Genomic DNA, 24,668 nt, shown 5'->3' with positions numbered 1-24,668 from the left:
AGGAAAGCATGCTCTTTCCTGAAGGATCCCCAGGCTACTAGACTGGCCCTAGGTTATCTGTGGAATGGAAAAATGTGCTCCCAGGCTGGGGTGGCATTGCCACTGAACTGATTCTCAGGGACTGGAAACGTGGGACACTGGAGGACATTTTTGCAGGCACATCTCCAAACCAACACCACTTCTGCAGCCTGCCCCTGAGTGTGGATTTGTTTTCTACCGAATCTCCTTTTGCTAGGAAAGTGACAGAATTGAGCTGGATGGGCTATAAGTTATGGGGCAGAGCTTCAGTGGTTTGCTTATCGGGAGGAATTGGAGCTGGAGCGACTCCTGTGGCGGCGGCGACTGGGAGAACGGGATCGCCCACGCACCACACGGGGGGGGGGGGGCCTGCGCCACGGGGAGCGTGACCTTCTCCTCATTCGTGGTGGTGACCGGCCCCACATGGGAGGTGGTGGCAACATTCGCCTAGGAGGGCTGAACCTTCTGGGGATTGGCCTAGGCCAGGGGGCCAGCACAGCGGTGGCAGTGATTTCCTGGCCATCAATTTGTCCTCCATCCATGTGCTTCAGTACCTTCTCGGCTTCATCTGGATTCTCAAACCCCACTTAGGCATAGCCTTTAGATAGATGCGGGTGCATCCTTTCTACAGGCGTATCAATCATTTTAATTTCTCCAGAGGTGGAGAATATCTCCATAATGTGATCCTTGGTCACATTCCTGGGAAGCCTCCCAATGTGTACTTTGGTGGGTTTAGGGGAAGGGCTCCGCCTTTTCCTTTCCTTTTCATCTCTTTTGGGTGGTTTGGACTTGGAGCAGGAACGCCGCCTGTTGTCATGCCTACGCCGAGAAGGACTCAGAGAGCCAGAGGAGCTGCTAGAGCTCGAGCTGCGAGATGTGCTCGAACAGAGCGGCTTGATGCTCCCATCCAAGTACTAACCAGGCCCGACCCTGCTTAGCTTCCGAGATCAGACGAGATCCGGCGCGTTCAGGGTAGTATGGCCGTAGACATGAGCGGCTTGATGCTGATGAGGAGCTAGAGCCACTGCTTGAGCCGGTGCTGATGCTGGAGCCCCAGCTGGAGGTAGAGCTGGACTGAGACATCTTCCCGCCACCAGACCTCCTCCCACTCCTAAATTCTTTTCTTAAACAACTTACTTAACTGGTTGCAAAATTGAAAAAAAATATTCTTGCAAAGAAAAAAAAATGCTGCCTTTACAACTCAAGTTATTAGCTTGTGAGTGTGGAATCACTCAGCTTTTGAATAAATAATCACTCTAAATATTTAGTAGTTTTATATTCTGATGTGATTCTGTATCAATCCATCACACTGATAAATTCATTAAAAATTTAAGCTTGGAATTTGGGGTCTGCACAAGTTCTGAATTATTCATTCTACTACAAATCTACCAGCCTCTTTGGAAGCTGTATCTGCTAGTGATAACGTTCCACTAATGTATATTTGTCAGCATAGGCAAAACAACAACGTGTCTCTCACATTCTGAATCAGAGAAATGTGAGATCTACGGAGAAAGTGCTCATCTTCACAATTAAAATATAAACAGTGGTGGCCCTGACCGTTTCGTCAGCAGCAGAGCATTGACCCAGCGTGTGGAAGTCCCGAGTTCATTTCCCAGCCAGGGCACACAGGAGAAGCACCTGTCTGCTTCTCCACCCTTCTCCCTCTCCTTCCTCTCTGTCTCTCTCTTCCCCTCCCGCAGTGAGGCTCCATTGGAGCAAAGTTGGCCCCGGCGCTGAGGATGGCTCCAAGGCCTCTGCCTCAGGGCTAGAATGGCTTCGGTTGCAGCAAAGCAGCTCCCTCCCTGAGATGAGCAGAGCATCGCTCCCTGCTGGTATGCAGGGGTGGGGGTGGGGGTGGGGGTGGATCCGGGTCGGGTGCATGAGGAAGTTTGTCTGTCTGCCTCCCCCCACCCACCCCCTTCTCTCTTGGGGGGGGGAATATATATATATAGTGTTACTATATCCATAAAGGGAAGCCGACACTATTCTCATATTTCTCTTGATTTAATGGACTGTTCAAAGCAGTTTCATGGACTCCAGTAATTCTATTCTTAGGATATTTTTATTAACACAAAAGCAAGACAATGAATGAATAACGAATTTAATAGCAAAGCAAAGTTGAACTAAATTCAAAATGTTAACTTTAGGTACATCTGTCAAGAAAAGAGTTAATAGGTGATACATAGTAAGGAAGGTCTGCCTTTGTTGTTGGATCTCTTTGCCTTTTTTAAAGATGACATTTATTAAACATTTCTCTTATCAGGATCTGAAATTTTATTTTTATATATATTATCTTTAATCCACAGCTCTTCTAGGTGGATACCACCATTCTCCCCCATTCAAAAATTCTACACAAAGTTGAATTCTCTCATTTCCAAGAGACAACTACCATTTATAATTTGGTGCATGTCCCTGAAGACCTTTCCCGAGTCTGTACACCATATAGAAAAATAGACACACTTGCTCTGTGTGTACATTGCACTTTCTATGTTATTCAATAAAGGCTTTGACATTTTTCTGTATCAGTAACTCCAGAAACATCTCATTTTTTTTAAGTTTCTTAGTATTGTGTTTTATGATTGTTGCATGACTTATTTAACCAATCTTTTACAAAGGGACATTTGAATTGTTTCTAATTATTCACCACTGTAAGCATGCTTAAGAAAACATTCTAGATGACATCAGAGTAATGGCGGGGTAGGAAGCAATACCGATAAATCTCCCCCAAAACTCAACAAGATCTTCAACCAGAAACAGAAAAACCTATCCTTGGAGCCTCCAGATGTTTTGCGATACACCCAAAGGTATGGTAGAGCGAAAAATTGGCTAAATATATAAACAAACCCCGAAGGAAATAGGGAGTAAGAAATGCTCCGCCTTCCTCACTAACCTAAACAGGGCGGCTTTCTCTGGCATCTGTGAATATAGAAACTGAGGCGGGCAAAGGGGGTGAATAGATCCAGGCCGTGGCACAAACGGCCAAACCAGGCTGTGGCACAGAGATCCAAACCGAGGAAAAACTGTTCCTGTAGCAACCTGGGCAATACAAGCTAACACTCGCGCCAAACCCAGACAAAGAAAGACAAGCGGGGCAGCCATTTTACCCGATCTCCTGGTCAGTGCGCGCAGATAGTGGGCGAGAGATTCCTTCCAAAGGCCCGGGAGTGGGTGCCCGTGTTACCCCACAGAGAGGCAGAGTCAGGGGCCTTTGTGTGGGCCAAAGCGGAATCTCTGGGCAGCCCCAGCACCCTGGGAAAGCCGTGCAAGGGAGGGAGCAAGAGCCAATTCCAACACTGAAACTTTTCCATGCGGTTGGGGGTTTCACTCAAAGCGTGAGACTGCTGGCCGGATATCCTGGTCTGCGTGCGCAGATAGTGAGCGAGAGTTTCCTCCAAGTGCCCCGGAAGTGGGCGCCCGCCTGTGTTACTGGACAGAGTGGCAGAGCCAGAGGTCTTTGAGTGGGCGGAAACCCCGCCTGATTATGCTAGCAGCTCTGACTGACTGAGCCTTACCCAGAGCCCTGTGCTGAGTGGAAATAGAGTGGGGAGTTGCCAGCTCGTTGAGCCTCTTACTATCCAGGCAGAGGCAGCAGCAACCTCATAGCTGGATTATCAGGCTACTAATTGAGGAAGGAAAGACTAGGAGAAAGGCTCCAGGAACACGGACTCTCTCACTGGTGGAGCCTATAAATGCTACTGAGCCTTGACTGCCAACGAGACTAAAGCACAATACATGACATCGCCATAGAGACTTATCAACTGCAAACCTCTACCTGAGCGTGCCAAAGGGGCAGAACCCAGGGTACAGAGTCACCGACCAGGAAGAGGGAGAGAAAAGAAAAAGCAAGAAGATAACCTCTCAAAATCAAGAATAATCTGCAGACTTTATAACCTATCCCATTTTATTATATTTGTTCCTTTGTTTCTCTTATCTTCATTCTTGATATTTTTTTTCCTCCTCCAATTTGGCCGATTAACTCTCTGCCGGTCTTACTCTCTCCTCTCCTTGAACTACACTACCCATAAGTGTTACATCTCCCATTATCTTTTCCTTCCTCTTCCTTTCTCTCTATGAGGGTTGCACTCCAAAACCCTTAACTCTCTCTCTCTCTCTCCTCTTTTTTCTTTTTTCTTCTTTTAGTGGTTCCCTCATTTTTTTCTCTCTCTCTCTTTCTTTTCTCCCTTTATATTAGTTTCTTCCTTTCTCCTTTACATCTCCTCTCATTCAAACCTCAATAACAAACAAATTATCTTATCTGGGACTCAAACTTATGTTTGTGGCATTTTGAAGGGTTTTTACTTCACCTTTTTAACTCACTAGCAGTGCTCTCATCCCTGGCTCTCCATTTTATCCAGTTCTTGTTCCACTAAATACAATAGTAATTTTTTAATTTGTCCCCCCATTTTTCTGTTTTCCTCTTATTCCTCTCATCATAACTCTTAGTCAACCAACACCTAAAAGCAAATCATTTTATTCTTGACCCAAATTTTTTCCTTAATTGCTTTTTGTGGGTCCATACCCCCTCCTTTTTTCTTGTGTTTTGCTTCTTTATTACTTTTCCCCAATTCAGGCCCTCCATCACAGGCATTGATTGTTATAATTCACAGTTCACTACAAGATTTTCTCAAGAAAGAGGAGAGAGGAGAAGAGAGGAAAAAAGGAGGGGGGAAATAATTTCCTTTTTTAAATATTTTTATTTTATTTTATTTTTCTTTATTTCATTATTAATTTTTTTTAAAAAAACAACTCTTTTTGATTTTTGATTTTTTTAAATTTTTTATTCTTTATTAAATCTCATTAATACTATCAACAATACCACCCTCAGATGCCATTAAGGAAGAGAAAATCGAATATCATGGATACAAAAGAAAGCGAGGTAACACAGCTAGATGAGGAAAAATCTATGGAGAAAAAATTTAATATATTGGAAACCTTGGAGCTAAATGACAGAGAATTCAAGATAGAAATCCTAAAAATCCTCCGAGATATACAAGAAAACACAGAAAGGCAATTTAGGGAGCTCAGAAAACAACTCAATGAACACAAAGAATATATGTCCAAGGAAACTGAAACTATAAAAACAAATCAAACAGAGATGAAAAACTCAATTCACGAGCTGAAAAACAAAGTAACAAGCTTAGCTAATAGAACAGGTCAGATAGAAGAAAGGATTAGTGAAATAGAAGACAAGCAACTTGAGGCACAACAGAGAGAAGAAGAAAGAGACTCAAAAATTTAAAAAAATGAGATAGCCCTACAAGAATTATCTGACTCCATCAAAAAGAATAACATAAGAATAATAGGGCTTTTTGAAGATGGCAGCAGAGTAGGCGGACACACAGATGCCCAGCTCTCAACACCAAACTGGAATACAAATCAATTTAGGAAAAATCAGCATGAAAAACCAACACTGAACTGCAAGAACAGCTCTCAAAAACCAAGGAGCAAAGAGGAAGCCACAATAAACCTGGTAAGGAGTGCCTGAATCTCCTCTGCTTACAGGAACAGCAGGGTGGGGGTGAGGCTGAGAGCCCAGAGAGGATTTCACAGAGGAAAAAGAGCAGAAACTACTGCTCACAGCCACTTACCTGGCGACCAGGGTGCAAGGTGGGTTGAAAAGACCAGCTTATCTCCCAAGTGGAAAGGACAAGGAGAGGGACAGGCTGTGAGGGGTTAAGATATATGCAAGAAACGAAATAAAAAAGCTGACTCATTCGTGCTGGAGGCGGCCATAGCTGGGGGAGGGACTAAACCTTTCACAAAACAGAGCTGAAGTGCTTCCGGTTCAGAGATCTCCGGACATCTATCCAGCTCCAATCAGCACAACAAGACACAGCTGAAAACAAGAAGTGGGGAGGAGGGGCAGTAACTCAGGTCTCCATGGAGATCTGAGATACACCTCCCCCTACTGAAGCTGAGAAAAAACCCTGCCTCCAGTGAGATTAGTTGGTGGAACAGACCTTCAGCATCTCAGGTTACACCCACAGCATTCCTGGTTACAGTTTCAAGGAAGCCCCCTGCTGAGATCAGTTAACAAGACTATCACCTGTTAAGAAAACAAACAAATCAAGACTTCAAAGCTGCCTAAATCTGAAAGTGGATTACAAATAATAGCTGATACCAATCCAAGAAGACCTAGAAATAACACAACTGAAAACAGGAGTCAGAAAACACCAAGCCTAGACTCAAGCAACTCTACAAATAAAACACCATTATGAGAAGACAAAGGAGTGCAACCCAAATGAAACCACAAGAGACACCCTTGAGAGATGAACTGAGTGATATGGAAATAATCAAACTTCCAGATGCGGAGTTCAAAATAATGATTGTAAGGATGCTTAGGGATCTTAGAACAACAATGGAGGGGCAGTTTGAAAACCTAAATAAAGAAATAGCAAGTATAAAAAAGGATATTGAAATATTAAAAAAGAATCAGTCAGAGATGACAAATACAATATCAGAAATGAAGACCACAATGGAAGGAATTAAAAACAGGATGGATACAGCAGAGGATCGAATTAGTGAGTTGGAGGACAACTGGAATGAAGGCATGAAAGCAGAGAAGAAAAGAGAAAAGAGACTCAAAAAGTCAGAGGAAACACTTAGAGAGCTCTGTGACAACATGAAGAGAAATAACATCCACATCATAGGGGTTCCTGAAGAAGAAGAAAAAGAAGAAGGGATAGAGACTTTGTTCAATCATATCATAACTGAAAACTTCCCTAAATTAATGCAAGAGAAACTCTTACAAGTCCAAGAAGCACAGAGAACTCCATTAAAGAGAAACCCAAAGAAACCTACACCAAGACACATCATAATTAAAATACCAAAGCTAAGCGATAAAGAGAAAATATTAAAGGCTGCAAGAGAAAAAAAAGTTATCACCTACAAAGGAGCCCCCATTAGGATGACATCCGACTTCTCAACAGAAACACTTGAGGCCAGAAGGGAATGGCAAGAAATATTCAAAGTAATGCAGAACAAGAACCTACAACCAAGACTACTTTATCCAGCAAGGCTATCGTTTAAAATCGAAGGAGAAATAAAAAGCTTCCCAGACAAAAAACAACTCAAGGAATTCATTACAACCAAACCAATGCTGCAGGAAATGTTAAGGGGCCTGTTGTAAACAGATCAAAGTTGGAAAAGAATATAGCAAAAAAAGGAATACACCTTTAAAGAAGAAAATGGCAATAAACAACTACATATCAATAATAACCTTAAATGTAAATGGATTAAATGACCCAATCAAAAGACATAGGGTAGCTGCGTGGATAAGAAAACAGAACCCATACATATGCTGTCTACAAGAGACACACCTTAGAACAAAAGATACACATAGATTGAAGGTCAAAGGATGGAAAAAAACATTTCATGCAAACAGAAATGAAAAAAAAGCTGGGGTAGCAATACTTATATCAGACAAATTGGACTTTAAAACAAAGGATATAGTAAGAGATAAAGAAGGCCACTACATAATGATAAAGGGAGTAATCCAACAAGAAGATATAACTATTATAAATATCTATGCACCTAATATAGGAGCACCCAAATATATAAAACAGACTTTGATGGATTTAAAGGGCAAGATCAACAGCAATACTATAATAGTAGGGGATTTCAATACCCCACTAACATCACTAGATAGATCCTCAAGAAAGAAAATTAACAAAGAAACAGCAGACTTATTGGAAACAATAGATCAACTCGATTTAATAGATATCTTCAGATCCTTTCACCCTAAAGCAGCAGAATATACATTCTTTTCAAGCGCTCATGGTCCATTCTCTAGGATAGACCACATGTTAGGGCACAAAAGTGCTCTCAACAAATTTAAGAAGACTGAAATCATATCAAGCACCTTCTCCGATCACAATGGCATGAAACTAGAAATGAATCACAGCAGAAAAGCTCAGAAATTCTCAAACACATGAAAACTAAATAGCAGGGTGCTAAATAATGAATGGATTAAGAATGAGATCAAAGAAGAAATAAAAAAATTCCTACAAACGAATGACAATGAGCATACAACAACTCAAAATTTATGGGACACAGCGAAAGCAGTGCTGAGAGGGAAGTTCATAGCACTACAGGCACACTTTCAGAAGCTAGAAAAAGCTCAAATAAACAACTTAACCCTGCATCTAAAAGAATTAGAAAAAGAACAGCAAGTAAAGCCCAAATGTAGTAGAAGGAAGGAAATAATAAAGATCAGAGCAGAAATAAATGACATAGAGGCTAAAGAAACAATACAGAGGATCAGTGAAACTAGGAGCTGGTTCTTTGAAAAGGTAAACAAGATTGATGAACCTTTAAGTAGACTCACCAAGAAAAAGAGAGAGAGGACTCAAATAAATAAAATTAGAAATGAGAGAGGAGAAATAACTGACACAACAGAAATACAAAATATTGTAAGAAAATACTATGAAGAACTGTATGCCAAAAAACTAGACAACCTAGATGAAATGGACAAATTCCTTGAAACATACAATCTTCCAAAAATCAATCTGGAAGAATCAGAAAACCTAAACAGACTGATTACACCAAATGAGATCGAAACAGTTATCAAAAAACTCCCAACAAAGAAAAGTCCGGGGCCCAATGGCTTCACAACGGAATTCTACCAAATATTCAAAGAAGAACTAACTCCTATCCTTCTCAAACTATTTCAAAAAATTCAAGAGGAAGGAAGACTTCCAAGCTCCTTTTATGAGGCGAGCATAATTCTGATTCCAAAACCAGGCAAAGACAACACAAAGAAAGAAAATTATAGGCCAATATCTCTGATGAATATAGATGCTAAAATCCTCAACAAAATATTAGCAAACCGGATCCAACAATATATGGAAAAAATCATACACCATGATCAAGTGGGATTTATTCTGGGGAGGCAAGGCTGGTACAATATTCGTAAATCAATCAATGTGATTCATCACATAAACAAAAAGAAGGAGAAAAACCCTATGATAATTTCAATAGATGCAGAAAAAGCATTTGATAAAATCCAGCACCCATTCATGATCAAAACTCTCAGCAAAATGGGAATACAGGGAACATACCTCAACATGATAAAAGCCATCTATGAGAAACCCACAGCCAACATCATACTCAATGGGCAAAAATTAAAAGCAATACCCTTAAGATCAGGAACAAGGCAGGGGTGCCCCCTTTAACCACTCTTATTCAACATAGTTCTGGAAGTCCTAGCCACAGCAATCAGACAAGAAGAAGAAATAAAAGGCATTCAAGTTGGAAAAGAAGAAGTAAAACTATCATTATTTGCAGATGATATGATATTGTATATAGAAAACCCTAAAGTCTCAGTCAAAAAACTACTGGACCTGATAAATAAATTCAGCAAAGTGGCAGGATATAAAATCAATACTCAGAAATCAGAGGCATTTTATACACCAACAATGAACAGTCAGAAAGAGAAATTAAGGAAACAATCCCCTTCACAATTACAACCAAAAAAATAAAGTACCTAGGAGTAAACTTAATGAAGGAGACTAAAGACTTGTACTCGGAAAATTACAAAGCATTGATAAAAGAAATCAAGGAAGATACAAACAAGTGGAAGCATATACCGTGCTCATGGTAAGGAAGAATAAACATCATTAAAATGTCTATATTACCCAAAGCAATCTATAAATTCAATGCAATACCAATTAAAATACCAATGACATACTTCAAAGATATAGAACACATATTCCAAAAATTTATATGGAACCAAAAGAGGACACGAATAGCCTCAGCAATCTTAAAAAAGAAGAATAAAGTGGGAGGTATCACACTTCCTGATATCAAGTTATACTACAAGGCCGTTGTACTCAAAACAGCCTGGTACTGGCATAAGAACAGGCATATAGATCAATGGAACAGAACAGAGAACCCAGAAATAAACCCACAGTTCTATGGACAACTGATATTTGACAAAGGAGGTAAGGAAATACAATGGAGTAAAGACAGCCTCTTTAACAAATGGTGTTGGGAAAATTGGACAGCTACCTGCAAAAAAATGAAACTAGATCACCAGTTTACACCACTCACAAAAATAAACTCAAAATGGATAAAAGACTTAAATGTAGGCCGTGAAACCATAAGCATCTTTTTTTTTTTAATAAATTTTTATTAATGGTAATGGGATGACATTAATAAATCAGGGTACATATATTCAAAGAAAACATGTCTAGATTATTTTGTCATCAAATTATGTTGCAAACCCCTCGCCCAAAGTCAGATTGTCCTCTGTCACCCTCTATCTAGTTCTCTGTGCCCCTCCCCCTCCCCCTAACTCTCTCCCTCCCTCCCTCCCATGTCCTCCCTCTCCCGCCACCCTTGGTAACCACCACACTCTTGTCCATGTCTCTTAGTCTCATTTTTATGTTCCACCAATGTATGGAATCATGTAGTTCTTGTATTTTTCTGATTTGCTTATTTCACTCCTTATAATGTTATCAAGATCCCACCATTTTGCTGTAAATGATCTGATGTCATCATTTCGTATGGCTGAGTAGTATTCCATAGTGTATATGTGCCACATCTTCTTTATCCAGTCTTCTATTGAAGGGCTTTTTGGTTGTTTCCATGTCTTGGCCACTGTGAACAGTGCTGCAATGAACATGGGGCTACATGTGTCTTCACGTATCAATGTTTCTGAGGTTTTGGGGTATATACCCAGTAGAGGGATTGCTGGGTCATAAGGTAGTTCTATTTGCAGTTTTTTGAGGAACCACCATACTTTCCTCCATAATGGTTGTACTACTTTACAGTCCCACCAACAGTGAATGAGGGTTCCCTTTTATCCACAGCCTCTCCAACATTTGCTATTACCCGTCTTGTTGATAATAGCTAATCTAACAGGAGTGAGGTGGTATCTCATTGTAGTTTTGATTTGCATTTCTCTAATAACTAATGAAGCTGAGCATCTTTTCATATATCTGTTGGCCATTTGTATCTCTTCCTGGGAGAAGTGTCTGTTCATGTCCTCTTCGCATTTTTATTGGATTGTTTGTTTGTTTGTTGTTGAGTTTTATGAGTTCTTTGTAAATTTTGGATATTAGGCCCTTATCTGAGCTGTCGTTTGAAAATATCAGTTCCCATATAGTTGGCTGTCTGTTTATTTTGATATCAGTTTCTCTTGCTGAGCAAAAACTTTTAATTCTGATGTAGTCCCATTCATTTATCTTTGCCTTCACTTCTCTTGCCATTGGAGTCAAGTTCATAAAATGTTCTTTAAAACCCAGGTCCATGATTTTAGTACCTATGTCTTCTTCTATGTACTTTATTGTTTCAGCTCTTATATTTAGGTCTTTGATCCATTTTGAATTAATTTTAGTACACGGGGACAGGCTGTAGTCGAGTTTCATTCTTTTGCATGTGGCTTTCCAGTTTTCCCAACACCATTTGTTGAAGAGGCTTTCTTTTCTCCATTGTGTGTTGTTGGCCCCTTTATCAAAGATTATTTGACCATATATATGTGGTTTTATTTCTGGGCTTTCTATTCTGTTCCATTGGTCTGACTGTCTATTTTTTTGCCAATACCATGCTGTTTTGATTATCGTGGCCCTATAATATAGTTTAAAGTCAGGTATTGTAATGCCCCCAGCTTCATTCTTTTTCCTTAGGATTGTTTTGGCTATTCAGGGTTTTTTATAGTTCCATATAAATCTGATGATTTTTTCTTCCATTTCTTTAAAAAATCTCATAGGGATTTTGATGGGAATTGCATTAAATTTGTATATTGCTTTGGGTAATATGGCCATTTTGATTATATTTATTCTTCCTATCCAAGAACAAGGAATATTTTTCCATCTCATTGTATCTTTTTCGATTTCCCTTAACAATGCTTTGTAATTTTCATTATATAGGTCCTTTACATTCTTTGTTATGTTTATTCCTAGGTATTTTATTTTTTTTGTTGCAATCGTGAAGGGGATTATTTTTTTGAGTTCGTTTTCTAATATTTCATTGTTGGCATATAGAAAGGCTATGGACTTTTGTATGTTAATTTTGTATCCTGCGACCTTACTGTATTGGTTTATTGTTTCTAATAATCTTTTTGTGGAGTCCTTCGGGTTTTCGATGTATAGGATCATATCATCAGCAAAAAGTGATAGCTTTACTTCTTCTTTTCCGATATGGATGCTTTTTATTTCTTTGTCTTGTCTGATTGCTCTGGCCAGAACTTCTAGCACCACGTTGAATAAGAGTGGAGAGAGTGGACAACCCTGTCTTGTTCCTGATTTAAGGTAGAAAGTCCTCAGTTTTATGCCGTTTAATAGGATGTTGGCTGATGGTTTATCATATATGGCCTTTATCATGTTGAGATATTTTCCTTCTATACCCATTTTGTTGAGAGTCTTAAACATAAAATTGTGTTGTATTTTATCAAAAGACTTTTCTGCATCTATTGATAAGATCATGTGGTTTTTGTTCTTTGTTTTGTTGATATGGTGTATTACGTTAACCGTTTTGCATATGTTGAACCATCCTTGAGATTCTGGGATGAATCCCACTTGATCATGATGTATTATTTTTTTAATATGTTGTTGTATTCGGTTTGCCAGTATTTTGTTTAGTATTTTAGCATCTGTATTCATTAGATATATTGGTCTGTAGTTTTCTTTCTTTGTGCCATCCTTGCCAGGTTTTGGTGTGAAGGTTATGTTGGCCTCATAAAATGTGTTTGGAAGTATTGCTTCTTCTTCAATTTTTTGGAAGACTTTGAGTAGAATAGGAACCAAGTCTTCTTTGAATGTTTGATAGAATTCACTAGTATAACCGTCTGGGCCTGGACTTTTATTTTTGGGGAGATTTTTAATAGTTTTTTCTATTTCCTCCCTGCTGATTGGTCTGTTTAGGCTTTCTGCTTCTTCATGACTCAGTCTAGGAAGGTTGTATTGTTCTAGGAATTTATCCATTTCTTCTAGATTGTTGTATTTGGTGGCATATAATTTTTCATAGTATTCTACAATAATTCTTTGTATTTCTATGATGTCTGTGGTGATCTCTCCTCTTTCATTTGGAATTTTATTTATTTGAGTCCTGTGCCTTTTTTCCTTGGTGAGTCTTGCCAAGGGTTTGTCAATTTTGTTGATCTTTTCAAAGAACCAGCTCCTTGTTTTATTGATTTTTTCTATAGTTTTTCTGTTCTCTATTTCATTTATTTCTGCTCTGATTTTTATTATCTCCTTTCTTCGGCTGGTTTTGGGTTGTCTTTGTTCTTCTTTTTCTAGTTCCTTAAGGTGTGAAGTTAAGTGGTTTACTTTGGCTCTCTCTTGTTTGTTCATATAAGCCTGAAGTGATATGAACTTTCCTCTTATTACTGCTTTTGCTGCATCCCAGAGATTCTGATATGTCGTATTTTCATTTTCATCTGTCTGTATATATCTTTTGATTTCTGCGCTTATTTCTTCTTTGACCCATTCATTTTTTAGAAGTATGTTGTTTAGTTTCCACATTTTTGTGGGTTTTTCCCCCTCTTTTTTGCAGTTGAATTCTAGTTTCAAGGCTTTATGATCAGAAAATATGCTTGGTAAAATTTCAATTTTTCTAAATTTGCTGATATTGTCTTTGTGGCCCAACATATGGTCAATTCTTGAGAATGTTCCATGTACACTAGAGAAAAATGTATACTCTGTCGCTTTGGAATGAAGTGTCCTGTAGATGTCTATCATATCCAGGTGTTCTAGTATTTTGTTTAAGGCCACTATATCTTTATTGATTCTCTGTTTGGATGACCGATCTAGAGCCGTCAGCGGTGTATTGAGGTCTCCAAGTATGATTGTATTTTTGTTAGTTTTTGTTTTAAGGTCAATAAGTAGCTGTCTTATATATTTTGGTGCTCCTTGGTTTGGTGCATATATATTAAGGATTGTTATGTCTTCTTGATTCAACTTCCCCTTAATCATTATGAAATGACCATTTTTGTCTCTGAGTACTTTTTCTGTCTTGTAGTCAGCATTATTAGATATGACTATTGCTACGCCTGCTTTTTTTGGGGTGTTGTTTGCTTGGAGTATTGTTTTCCAGCCTTTCACTTTGAATTTGTTTTTATCCTTGTTGCTTAGATGTGTTTCTTGCAGGCAGCATATAGTTGGATTTTCTTTTTAATCCATTCTGCTACTCTGTGTCTTTTTATTGGTAAGTTTAATCCATTTACATTTAGTGTAATTATTGACACTTGTGGGTTCCCTACTGCCATTTTATAAATTGCTTTCTGTTAGTTTTGTATCTAGTTTGATTCTTCTCTTTTGTTTTTCTATCATTTGTTTTTGTTTGTTTGTGTTTCATACTTCTTTCCTCTGTTGCTACCTTTTTTAAGTCAAGTGTTTTTGTGGTGGTTTTTTTAAGGGTGGTTACCATTAAGTAATGAAAAGGGTACCTACCATATTCATTGTAGTACCCTATCTTATAAGTATTTCTGCACTTCATCATCCTTTGCTACTGTTAATCTCCATCCTCTCCCCCCTTTTTTTTCCTTTGTTGTCACAGTTTAAGTTTGGTTTTATTGTGTTCTTGGTGGAGCTGTTACTTGTGGTGTTGATTTCTTTTGTTCTTTGAATCTGGTTGGAAAACCCCCTTTAGTATTTCCTGGAGTGGGGACTTTCTGTTGATAAATTCTCTCATCTTTTCTGTATTTGTGAATGTTTTTATATCTCCTTCATACTTGAAGGATAGCTTTGATGGGTATAGTATTCTTGGCTGAAAGTTCCTCTCTTTCAGGGCTTTAAATATTGGGGTCCACTCTCTTCTAGCTTGTAGAGTTTCTGCTGAGAAATCTGATGATAATCTAATAGGCCTTCCTTTATATGTTGTACTCTTCTTTTCCCTGGCTGCCTTGAGAATTTTTTCTTTGTCATTGATTTGTGTCATCTTTATTATGATGTGCCTTGGAGTAGGTTTGTTGGGGTTAAGAAAACTTGGTGTTCTGTTTGCTTCTTGAATTTGAGGCTTTAGTTCCTTCCACAGGCTTGGGAAGTTCTCGTCTATTATTTGTTTGAGTATATTCTCCATTCCATTTTCTTTCTCTTCTCCCTCTGATATACCTATTATTCTTATGTTATTCTTTCTGATGGAGTCAGACAATTCCTGTAGGGCTTTCTCCTTTTTTATTATTTTTGAGTCTCTTTCTTCTTCTCTCTGTTGTGCCTCAAGTTGTTTGTCTTCTATTTCACTAATCCTATCTTCAATCTGGGCTGTTCTGTTAGCTAAGCTTGTTACCTCGTTTTTCAGCTCGTGAATTGAGATTTTCATTTCTGTTTGATTTGTTTTTATAGTTTCAATTTCCTTGGTAATATATTCTTTGTGTTCATTGAGTTGTTTTCTGATCTCCCTATATTGCCTTTCTGTGTTTTCTTGTATCTCTCTGAGTATTTTTAAGATTTCTATTTTAAATTCTCTGTCATTTAGCTCCAAGGCTTCCAATATGTTAAGTCTTTTCTCCATAGATTTTTCCACATCTATTTGTGTTACCTCTCTTTCTTTTGTATCCATAATATTCGATTTCCTCTTTCTTATCGGCATCTGAGGGTGGACTTATTGATAGCACGCAGGCGCACTCCCTCGCGGCTTGAATGAGCGTCGCTGCTGCGGTAGCTTCCTCCACACCCTCTTCTCTCAGATTCAAGTGATAACAGTCCTTTTGCTTTCAGTTTGTGTGGAACTCCGGAATGCTCCGAGGATAAATTTTTCTGTTTCTAGTTGATAAATTTGTTGTGATTTAGGGGAGAGCTGTCGGACACGCTTCTCACGGCGCCATTTCCGTGACGTCACTCCGTGAAACCATAAGCATCTTAGAAGAAAACATAGGCAGTAAGCTCTCCGACATCTCTCAGAGCAATATATTTGCTGATTTATCTCCACGGGGAAGTGAAATAAAAGACAGGATAAACAAATGGGACTATATCAAACTAAAAAGCTTTTGCACAGCTAAAGACAACAAGAACAGAATAAAAAGACAAACTACACAATGGGAGAATATATTTGACAATACGTCTGATAAGGGGTTAATAACCAAAATTTATAAAGAACTTGTAAAACTCAACACCAGGAAGACAAACAACCCAATCCAAAAATGGGCAAAAGAGATGAATAGTCACTTCTCCAAAGAGGACATACAGATGGCCAATAGGCATATGAAAAAATGCTCAACATCACTAATCATTAGAGAAATGCAAATTAAAACCACAATGAGATATCACCTCACACCAGTCAGAATGGCGCTTATCAACAAAACAACACAGAATAAGTGCTGGCGAGGATATGGAGAAAAGGGAACCCTTCTGCACTGCTGGTGGGAATGCAGACTGGTGCAGCCACTGTGGAAAACAGTATGGAGATTCCTCAAAAATCTGAAAATCGAACTGCCTTTTGACCCAGCTATCCCACTTTTAGGAATATACCCCAAGGACACCATAGAACGGCTCGAAAAGGAGAAATGCACCCGCATGTTTGTGGCAGCATTGTTCACAATAGCGAAGATCTGGAAACAGCCCAAGTGTCCGTCAGAGGACGAGTGGATTAAAAAGCTTTGGTACATATATACTATGGAATACTACTCAGCCATAAGAAATGATGACATCGGATCATTTACAATAACATGGATGGACCTTGACAACATTTTACGGAGTGAAATAAGTAAATCAGAAAAAAAAAAAAAACTAAGATGAACCCATACATAGAAGGGACATAAAAATGAGACTCAGAGACATTAACAAGAATGTGATGGCAACAGGGGCGGGAGGTTGGGGGAGGGGGGAGGGGGTGAAGAAGGAGAGAGGGGTTAGGGGAGGGGAGGGGCACAAAGAAAACCAGATAGAAGATGACAGAAGACAATTTAACTTTGGGGGAGGGGTATACAGCACAATCAAATGTCAAAATAATCTAGAGATATTTTCTCTCAACATATGTACCCTGATTAATCAATGTCATTGCATTAAATTTAATAAAAAAAAAACTGAAAAAAAAAAGAATAATAGGTATATCAGAGGGAGAAGAGAGAGAAAATGGAATGGAGAACATACTCAAACAAATAATAGATGAGAACTTCCCAAGCCTGTGGAAAGAACTAAAGCCTCAAGTTCAAGAAGCAAACAGAACTCCAAGTTTTCTTAACCCCAACAAACCTACTCCAAGGCATATCTTAATGAAATTGGCACAAACCAACAGCAAAAAAAAAATTCTCAAGGCAGCCAGGGAAAAGAAGAATACAACATATAAAGGAAGACCCATTAGATTATCATCAGATTTCTCAGCAGAAACTCTACAAGCTAGAAGAGAGTGGACCCCAATATTTAAAGTCCTGAAAGAGAGGAACTTTCAGCCACGAATACTATACCCATCAAAGCTATCCTTCAAATATGAAGGAGAAATAAAAACATTCACAGATACAGAAAAGATTAAGGAATTTATCATCAGAAAACCCCCACTCCAGGAATTACTAAAGGGGGTTCTCCAATCAGATACAAAAAACAAAAAAAAACAGAGCCACAAGTAAAAGCTCCAAGAAGAACACAATAAAACCAAATTTAAACTGTGACAACAACAAAAAGAAAGGGGGGGAGAAGATGGAGATTAACAGTAGCAAAGGACAATGGAGTGCAAAAGTACTCACAAAATAGTTCGCTACAATGAACAGGGTAGGAACCCTTTTCATTACTCAAAGGTAGCCACCATTGAAAAAACCACCACAGAAGAACATGAGATAAAAAAGATAGCAACAGAGGAAAGATGTATGGAATACAACCAAATAAAAACAAAAGATAGAAAAATGAAAGAGAAAGATCAAACAAGACACAAAACTAACAGAAAGTAAGATATAAAATGGCAATAGGGAAGTCACAAGTGTCAATAATTACACTAAATGTAAACGGATTAAACTCACCAATAAAAAGGCACAGAGTAGCAGAATGGATTAAAAAAGAAAATCCAACTGTATGCTGCCTACAGGAAACTCATCTAAGTAACAAGGATAAAAGCAAACTCAAAGTGAAAGGCTGGAAAACAATACTCCAAGCAAATAACATCCAAAAAAAAGCAGGCATAGCAATACTCATATCTGATAATGCTGACTACAAGACAGCAAAAGTACTCAGAGACAAAAATGGCCATTTCATAATGGCTAAGGGGACACTGAATCAAGAAGACATAACAATTCTTAATATATATGCACCAAACCAAGGAGCACCAAAATATATAAGACAGCTACTTATTGATCTTAAAACAAAAACTGACAAAAATACAATCATACTTGGAGACCTCAATACACAGCTGACAGCTCTGGATTGGTCATCCTAACAGAGAATCAACAAAGACATAGTGGCCTTAAACAAAACACTAGAGCACCTGGATATGATAGACATTTACAGGACATTTCAGCCCAAAGGGACTGAGTATACATTTTTCTCCAGTGTACATGGATCAATCTCAAGAATTGACCATATGTTGGGCCACAAAAACAACATCAGCAAATTCAGAAAAATCGAAGTTGTACCAAGCATATTTTCTGATCATAAAGCCTTGAAACTAGAATTCAACTGCAAAAAAGAGGAAAAAATCCCACAAAAATGTAGAAACTAAACAACATACTTTTAAAAAATGAATAGGTCAAAGAAGAAATAAGCGTAGAGATCAAAAGATATATAGAGACAAATGAAAATGACAATATGACATATCAGAATCTATGGGATGCAGCAAAAGCAGTGATAAGAGGGAAGTTCATATCACTTCAGGCATATATGAACAAACAAGAGAGAGCCCAAGTGAACCACTTAACTTCACACCTTAAGGAACTAGAAAAAGAAGAACAAAGAAAACCCAAAACCAGCCGAAGAAAGGAGATAATAAAAATCAGAGCAGAAATACATGAATTAGAGAACAGAAAAACTATAGAAAAAATCAATAAAACAAAGAGGTTCTTTGAAAAGATCAATACAATTGATCAATACAATTGGCAAGACTTACCAAGGAAAAAAGAGAAAGAACTCATATAAACAAAATCCAAAATGAAAGAGGAGAAATCACCACGGACACCATAGATATACAAAGAATTATTGTAGAATACTATGAAAAACTTTATGCCGCTAAATTCAACAACCTAGAAGAAATGGAAAATTCCTAGAATAATACAACCTTCCTAGACTGAGTCAAGAAGAAGCAGAAAGCCTAAACAGACCTATTAGTAGAGAAGAAATAGAAAAAACCATTAAAAACCTCCCCAAAAATAAAAGACCAGGCCCTGACAGCTATACCAGTGAATTTTATCAAACATTCAAAAACTTGGTTCCTATTCTACTGAAAGTCTTCCAAAAAATTGAAGAAGAAGCAATACTTCCAAACACATTTTATGAGGCCAACATAACCTTCATACCAAAACCAGGCAAGGATGGCACAAAAAAAGAAAACTACAGACCAATATCTCTAATGAATACAGATGCTAAAATACTAAACAAAATACTAGCAAATATAATACAACAACATATTAAAAAAATAATACATCATGATCAAGTGGGATTCATCCCAGAATCTCAAGGATGGTTTAACACACGTAAAACGGTTAACGTAATACACCATATCAACAAAACAAAGAACAAAAACCACATGATCTTATCAATAGATGCAGAAAAGTCTTTTGATAAAATACAACACAATTTTATGTTTAAGACTCTCAACAAAATGGGTATAGAAGGAAAATATCTCAACATGATAAAGGCCATATATGATAAACCATCAGCTAACATCATATTAAATGGCACTAAACTGAAGGCTTTCCCCCTTAAATCAGGAATAAGACAGGGTTGTCCACTCTCTCCACTCTTATTTAATGTGGTACTAGAGGTTCTAGCCAGAGCAATCAGACAAGACAAAGAAATAAAAGGCATCCATATCGGAAAAGAAGAAGTAAAAGTATCACTTTTTGCTGATGATATGATCCTATACATCGAAAACCCGAAGGACTCCACAAAAAGACTACTAGAAACAATAAGCCAATACAGTAAGGTCACAGGATACAAAATTAACATACAGAAGTCAATAGCCTTTCAATATGCCAACAATGAAACAATTGAGAATGAACTCAAAAGAATAATCCCCTTCACGATTGCAACAAAAAATATAAAATACTTAGGAATAAACAAAACAAAGAATGTAAAGGACTTATATAATGAAAACTATAAACCATTGTTAAGGGAAATCGAAAAAGATATAATGAGATGGAAGAATATACCTTGTTCTTGGCTAGGAAGAATAAATATAATCAAGATGGCTATATTACCCAAAGCAATATACAAATTTAATGCAATTCCCATCAAACTTCCAATGACATTTTTTAAAGAAATAGAGCAAAAAATCATCAGATTTATATGGAACTATACAAAACCCCGAATAGCCAAAGCAATCCTAAAGAAAAAGAATGAAGCTGGGGGCATTACAATACCTGACTTCAAACTCTATTATAGGGCCACGACAATCAAAACAGCATGGTATTGGCAGAAAAATAGACACTCAGACCAATTGAACAGAATAGAAAGCCCAGAAATAAAACCACATATATATAGTCAAATAATTTTTGATAAAGGGGCCAACAACACACAATGGAGAAAAGAAAGCCTCTTCAATAAATGGTGCTGGGAAAACTGGAAAGCCACATGCAAAAGAATGAAACTGGACTACAGTTTGTCACCCTGTACTAAAATTAACTCAAAATGGATCAAAGATCTAAACATAAGACCTGAAACAATTAAGTACATAGAAGAAGACATAGGTACTCAACTCATGGACCTGGGTTTTAAAGAGCATTTTATGAATTGGACTCCACAGGCAAGAGAAGTGAAGGCAAAAATTAATGAACAGGACTACATCAGACTAAGAAGTTTCTGCTCAGCAAGAGAAACATAACAAAATAAACAGAAAGCCAACTAAATGGGAAATGATATTTTCAAACAACAGCTCAGATAAGGGCCTAATATCCAAAATATACAAAGAACTCATAAAACTCAACAACAAACAAACAAACAATCCAATAAAAAAATGGGAAGAGGATATGAACAGACACTTCTCCCAGGAAGAAATACAAATGGCCAACAGATATATGAAAAGATGCTCATCTTCTTTAGCTATTAGAGAAATGCAAATCAAAACTACAATGAGATACCACCTCACACCTGTTCGATTAGCTATTATTAGCAAGACAGGTAATAGCAAATGTTGGAGAGGCTGTGGAGAAAAAGGAACCCTCATCCACTGTTGGTGGGAATGTAAAATAGTACAACTATTATGGAAGAAAGTATGGTGGTTCCTCAAAAAACTGAAAATAGAACTACCTTATGACCCAGCAATCCCTCTACTGGGTATATACCCCCAAAACTCAGAAACATTGATACGTAAAGACACATGCAGCCCCATGTTTATTGCAGCATTGTTCACAGTGGCCAGGACATGGAAACAACCAAAAAGCCCATCAATAGATGACTGGATAAAGAAGATGTGGCACATATACACTATGGAATACTACTCAGCCATAAGGAATGATGACATCAGAACATTTACATCAAAATCGTGGGATCTTGATAACATGATACAAAGCGAAATAAGTAAATCAGAAAAAACCAGGAACTGCATTATTCCATACGTAGGTGGGACATAAAAGTGAAACTAAGAGACATTGATAAGAGTGTGGTGGTTAGGGGGGGGGAGGGGGGAAAGGGAGAGGGAAAGGGGGAGGGGGAGGGGCACAAAGAGAACTAGATAGAAGGTGACAGAGGACAATCTGACTTTGGGTGATGGGTATGCAACATAATTGAATGACAAGATAACCTGGACTTGTTATCTTTGAATATATGTATCCTGATTTATTGATATCACCCCATTAAAAAAATAAAATTATTTAAAAAAAAAAAAAAGAAAACATTCTATGCAATATCCTGGTATAACTTTGGGAACATTTCTGTGGGCCGGAAATCCCAGAAGTAGGGTTGCTGTATCAAAAAACATGTACATTCAAATTGGTAATAGATGGCCCTGGCCAGTTTGCTCAGCGGTAGAGCGTCGGCCTGGCGTGCGGGAGACCCGGGTTTGATTCCCGGCCAGGGTACATAGGAGAAGCGCCCATTTGCTTCTCCACCCCCCCCCTTCCTCCCTGTCTCTCTCTTCCCCTCCCGCAGCCAAGGCTCCATTGGAGCAAAGATGGCCCGGGCGCTGGGGATGGCTCCTTGGCCTCTGCCCCAGGCGCTAGAGTGGCTCTGGTCGCGGCAGAGCGACGCCCCGGAGGGGCAGAGCATCCCCCCTGGTGGGCAGAGCATCGCCCCTGGTGGGCGTGCCGGGTGGATCTTGGTCGGGCACATGCGGGAGTCTGTCTGACTGTCTCTCCCCGTTTCCAGCTTCAGAAAAAAAAAAAAATTGGTAATAGATATCTCCTTCACAAAAGGTTATACCGATTGGCTTGCATGTATTTTACATTAGATATTTATGATTACCTTGACTTCCAGGCCAGCTCAAAAACCATCAGCTTATTCATAACATAAGTTATTGTCAAATAGGTCTAAGCCTAGTATGTTATGGTGAGAATCCCATGCCTTTGGAAAGAGTCATGATGTTGTAGGGTAAAATACATCAGATGAGCCAGGCATTATATTTATCTGAGTAATTCTGTACAGGTTTCCACAGACTCGAGGTATACATTAAAGGCTTCCCAGGGATTCTATGGCTCCGGTCCAGAAACCACAGTGTCTCCTTAATTTTCCCTCTTCTTCCCAATCCCAAAATACTTCCGTAATTCCTTCTATCCAGAAAAAGCACTCAATAAGCTGGGATCGTTTTAGTAGGTATTTGCGTTTATTTGTGACCCTTCTCAGGAGTATTTCCATTTTAGAATTGAGTGCAGAGAAATTAATTTCTAATGGTGTTGTTTCTGTTGAAAGTGTTAATGCAGATTTAAACAAACAGTAAAGGAAATGAAAGCCACTAAAGACAACAGTTGCCCAGAAACTACTTGTAGTGAATGAATGGATATGTGCTCTCCACTCTTAGGTGTGTCTGGTAGCATAAGTTTGTGGTCCCAATCAATGGATTGACATCTACTATTAAATATTTTCAATTGCCCTGGTAGATCTCTAATATGGTGACTACCAGCCAACTTTCTCCTTTCCTTTCCCTGCTGTGCCTCCTCCACCCGCCTTCTTTTCTAGGTTTCACCACAGTCAGAGAAGCACAGCTGTAGGGGCACCCTCATCCTCACCTGCACTTGAGGCAAAATCAACCACTCCCAAGGACTTCACTGTAAATCACATCCCAGATACCTTCAAGGCTTAAAAGAAATGAAAAGCAGCTCTGCTTCACTAAGATCTGAGGACTAGTAAATAGGTTAAAATTCCATGTAGGCCAGTCTTCAGGATAATTGGAATATTTTTCACAATGCTATTTTCTTCTCACAAATACTTTCTGTACTTCTAGCTTACCCATGTCTCTAGCTGGTCATAAATTTTGTTAACTGAACTCCTGGTAGACATTTAAGTGTGACAGAGACAGCCAACTAACCTTCCAAAATTTATGCTCCCTCCTCGTAGTCTGAATGTGTTGCTGGGAGGTAAATGTCCAACCATAGATTTATTTCCTGGTACCCCTTACATCCAGGTTTGACCGTATGACTTGTTCACCAATGGAATATGAGCAGAAATGACATGCACTATTTTCAAAATTTTTTATTAACTGGAAGCAGAAAACAGATGGTCCACAGAAGGAAGGAACCTAGGTGTCTGAGTTACCATTAGTGAGAAAGCGCCATGCTAAGCAGGATCACACACATCAGACTGTTACACGATAGAGAAATAAACTGATCTTGTGTTAAGTCACTAAAATGTTGGATGTTTATTTATTATAGCAGCTCATTTTATCCTTCCAGAGAGAGAGAACAAAACTCATGGAATAAGAGGTAGGAATCTACTGCCCATACTCTGCCTATAAAGAAAAAGGCATTTGGAAGTTCTCTAAACCACAATACTTAGAAGAAAGAAATAGCTGGAGAAAAGGTTTTATCAAGTAGCTCACACATGTCAGGGTGCGCGTGAACAAACTCCTGTGTCAGAGTAAATGTCCTACTCCTGGCCTCTGGTTTCCCATCGTACTAGAGCTCTGCATGCAGGGACTGGTTGGGAAGCAGCAAGGAGAAAACCGGATCTCTTCTGCAGGCTAATCAGAGGGACAGCCTTGACGTCCCCCCTGGTGCGCCAGTAAGAAAAGCTACTGGATCAAGGAGTTGTCAATGGTAGAAACTGTGTGTGAAGGAGGTGGTTAGAGAGCATTCCACAGTATCTTACCAGACCAAGCGAGATGCCAGCTGTCCAGTGAGGGCCTGTGGGACTCCGGGCAGAAGACGCGGCAGCCCTTAGAGGGCACGGAAGGCTGAGGAGAGGAAGGCACGGGAATTTGTCCTGAGGACAGAGCATCATTTTGACAAAGGCTTTCATGTGGAAAAAGGGCCCAGGGAGAAAATGGTGACAGTTTTGCAAATGATCATTCTTTGCTTCTATAAACCACTCCAGCAACTTTTGGATTGCTATCCCAAGCCTTCCCTGGAAGATAAGCCTCCCCTCTTCAACCTGCCGTGTGAAATCTGTGACATAAGCATAATGCTTCCACATGGCTTCCTTCAT

At 38.8% G+C, this 24,668-nt stretch overlaps 1 protein-coding gene across 1 annotated transcript; it reads right to left on the bottom strand.

Annotated features, from left to right (window-relative positions):
* Positions 1–24,668, bottom strand: LOC136335414 (RNA-binding protein with serine-rich domain 1-A-like). Its single transcript, XM_066276680.1, is given in 2 exon segments — positions 1–932; positions 24,333–24,668. Coding segments are annotated over 2 exon segments (972 nt in total). The 3' UTR covers positions 1–296.

The sequence above is a fragment of the Saccopteryx bilineata genome, chromosome 4 (assembly GCF_036850765.1).
Source record: "Saccopteryx bilineata isolate mSacBil1 chromosome 4, mSacBil1_pri_phased_curated, whole genome shotgun sequence".
Lineage (NCBI taxonomy): Eukaryota > Metazoa > Chordata > Mammalia > Chiroptera > Emballonuridae > Saccopteryx > Saccopteryx bilineata.
This window is presented reverse-complemented; position numbering and strand designations above follow the sequence as displayed.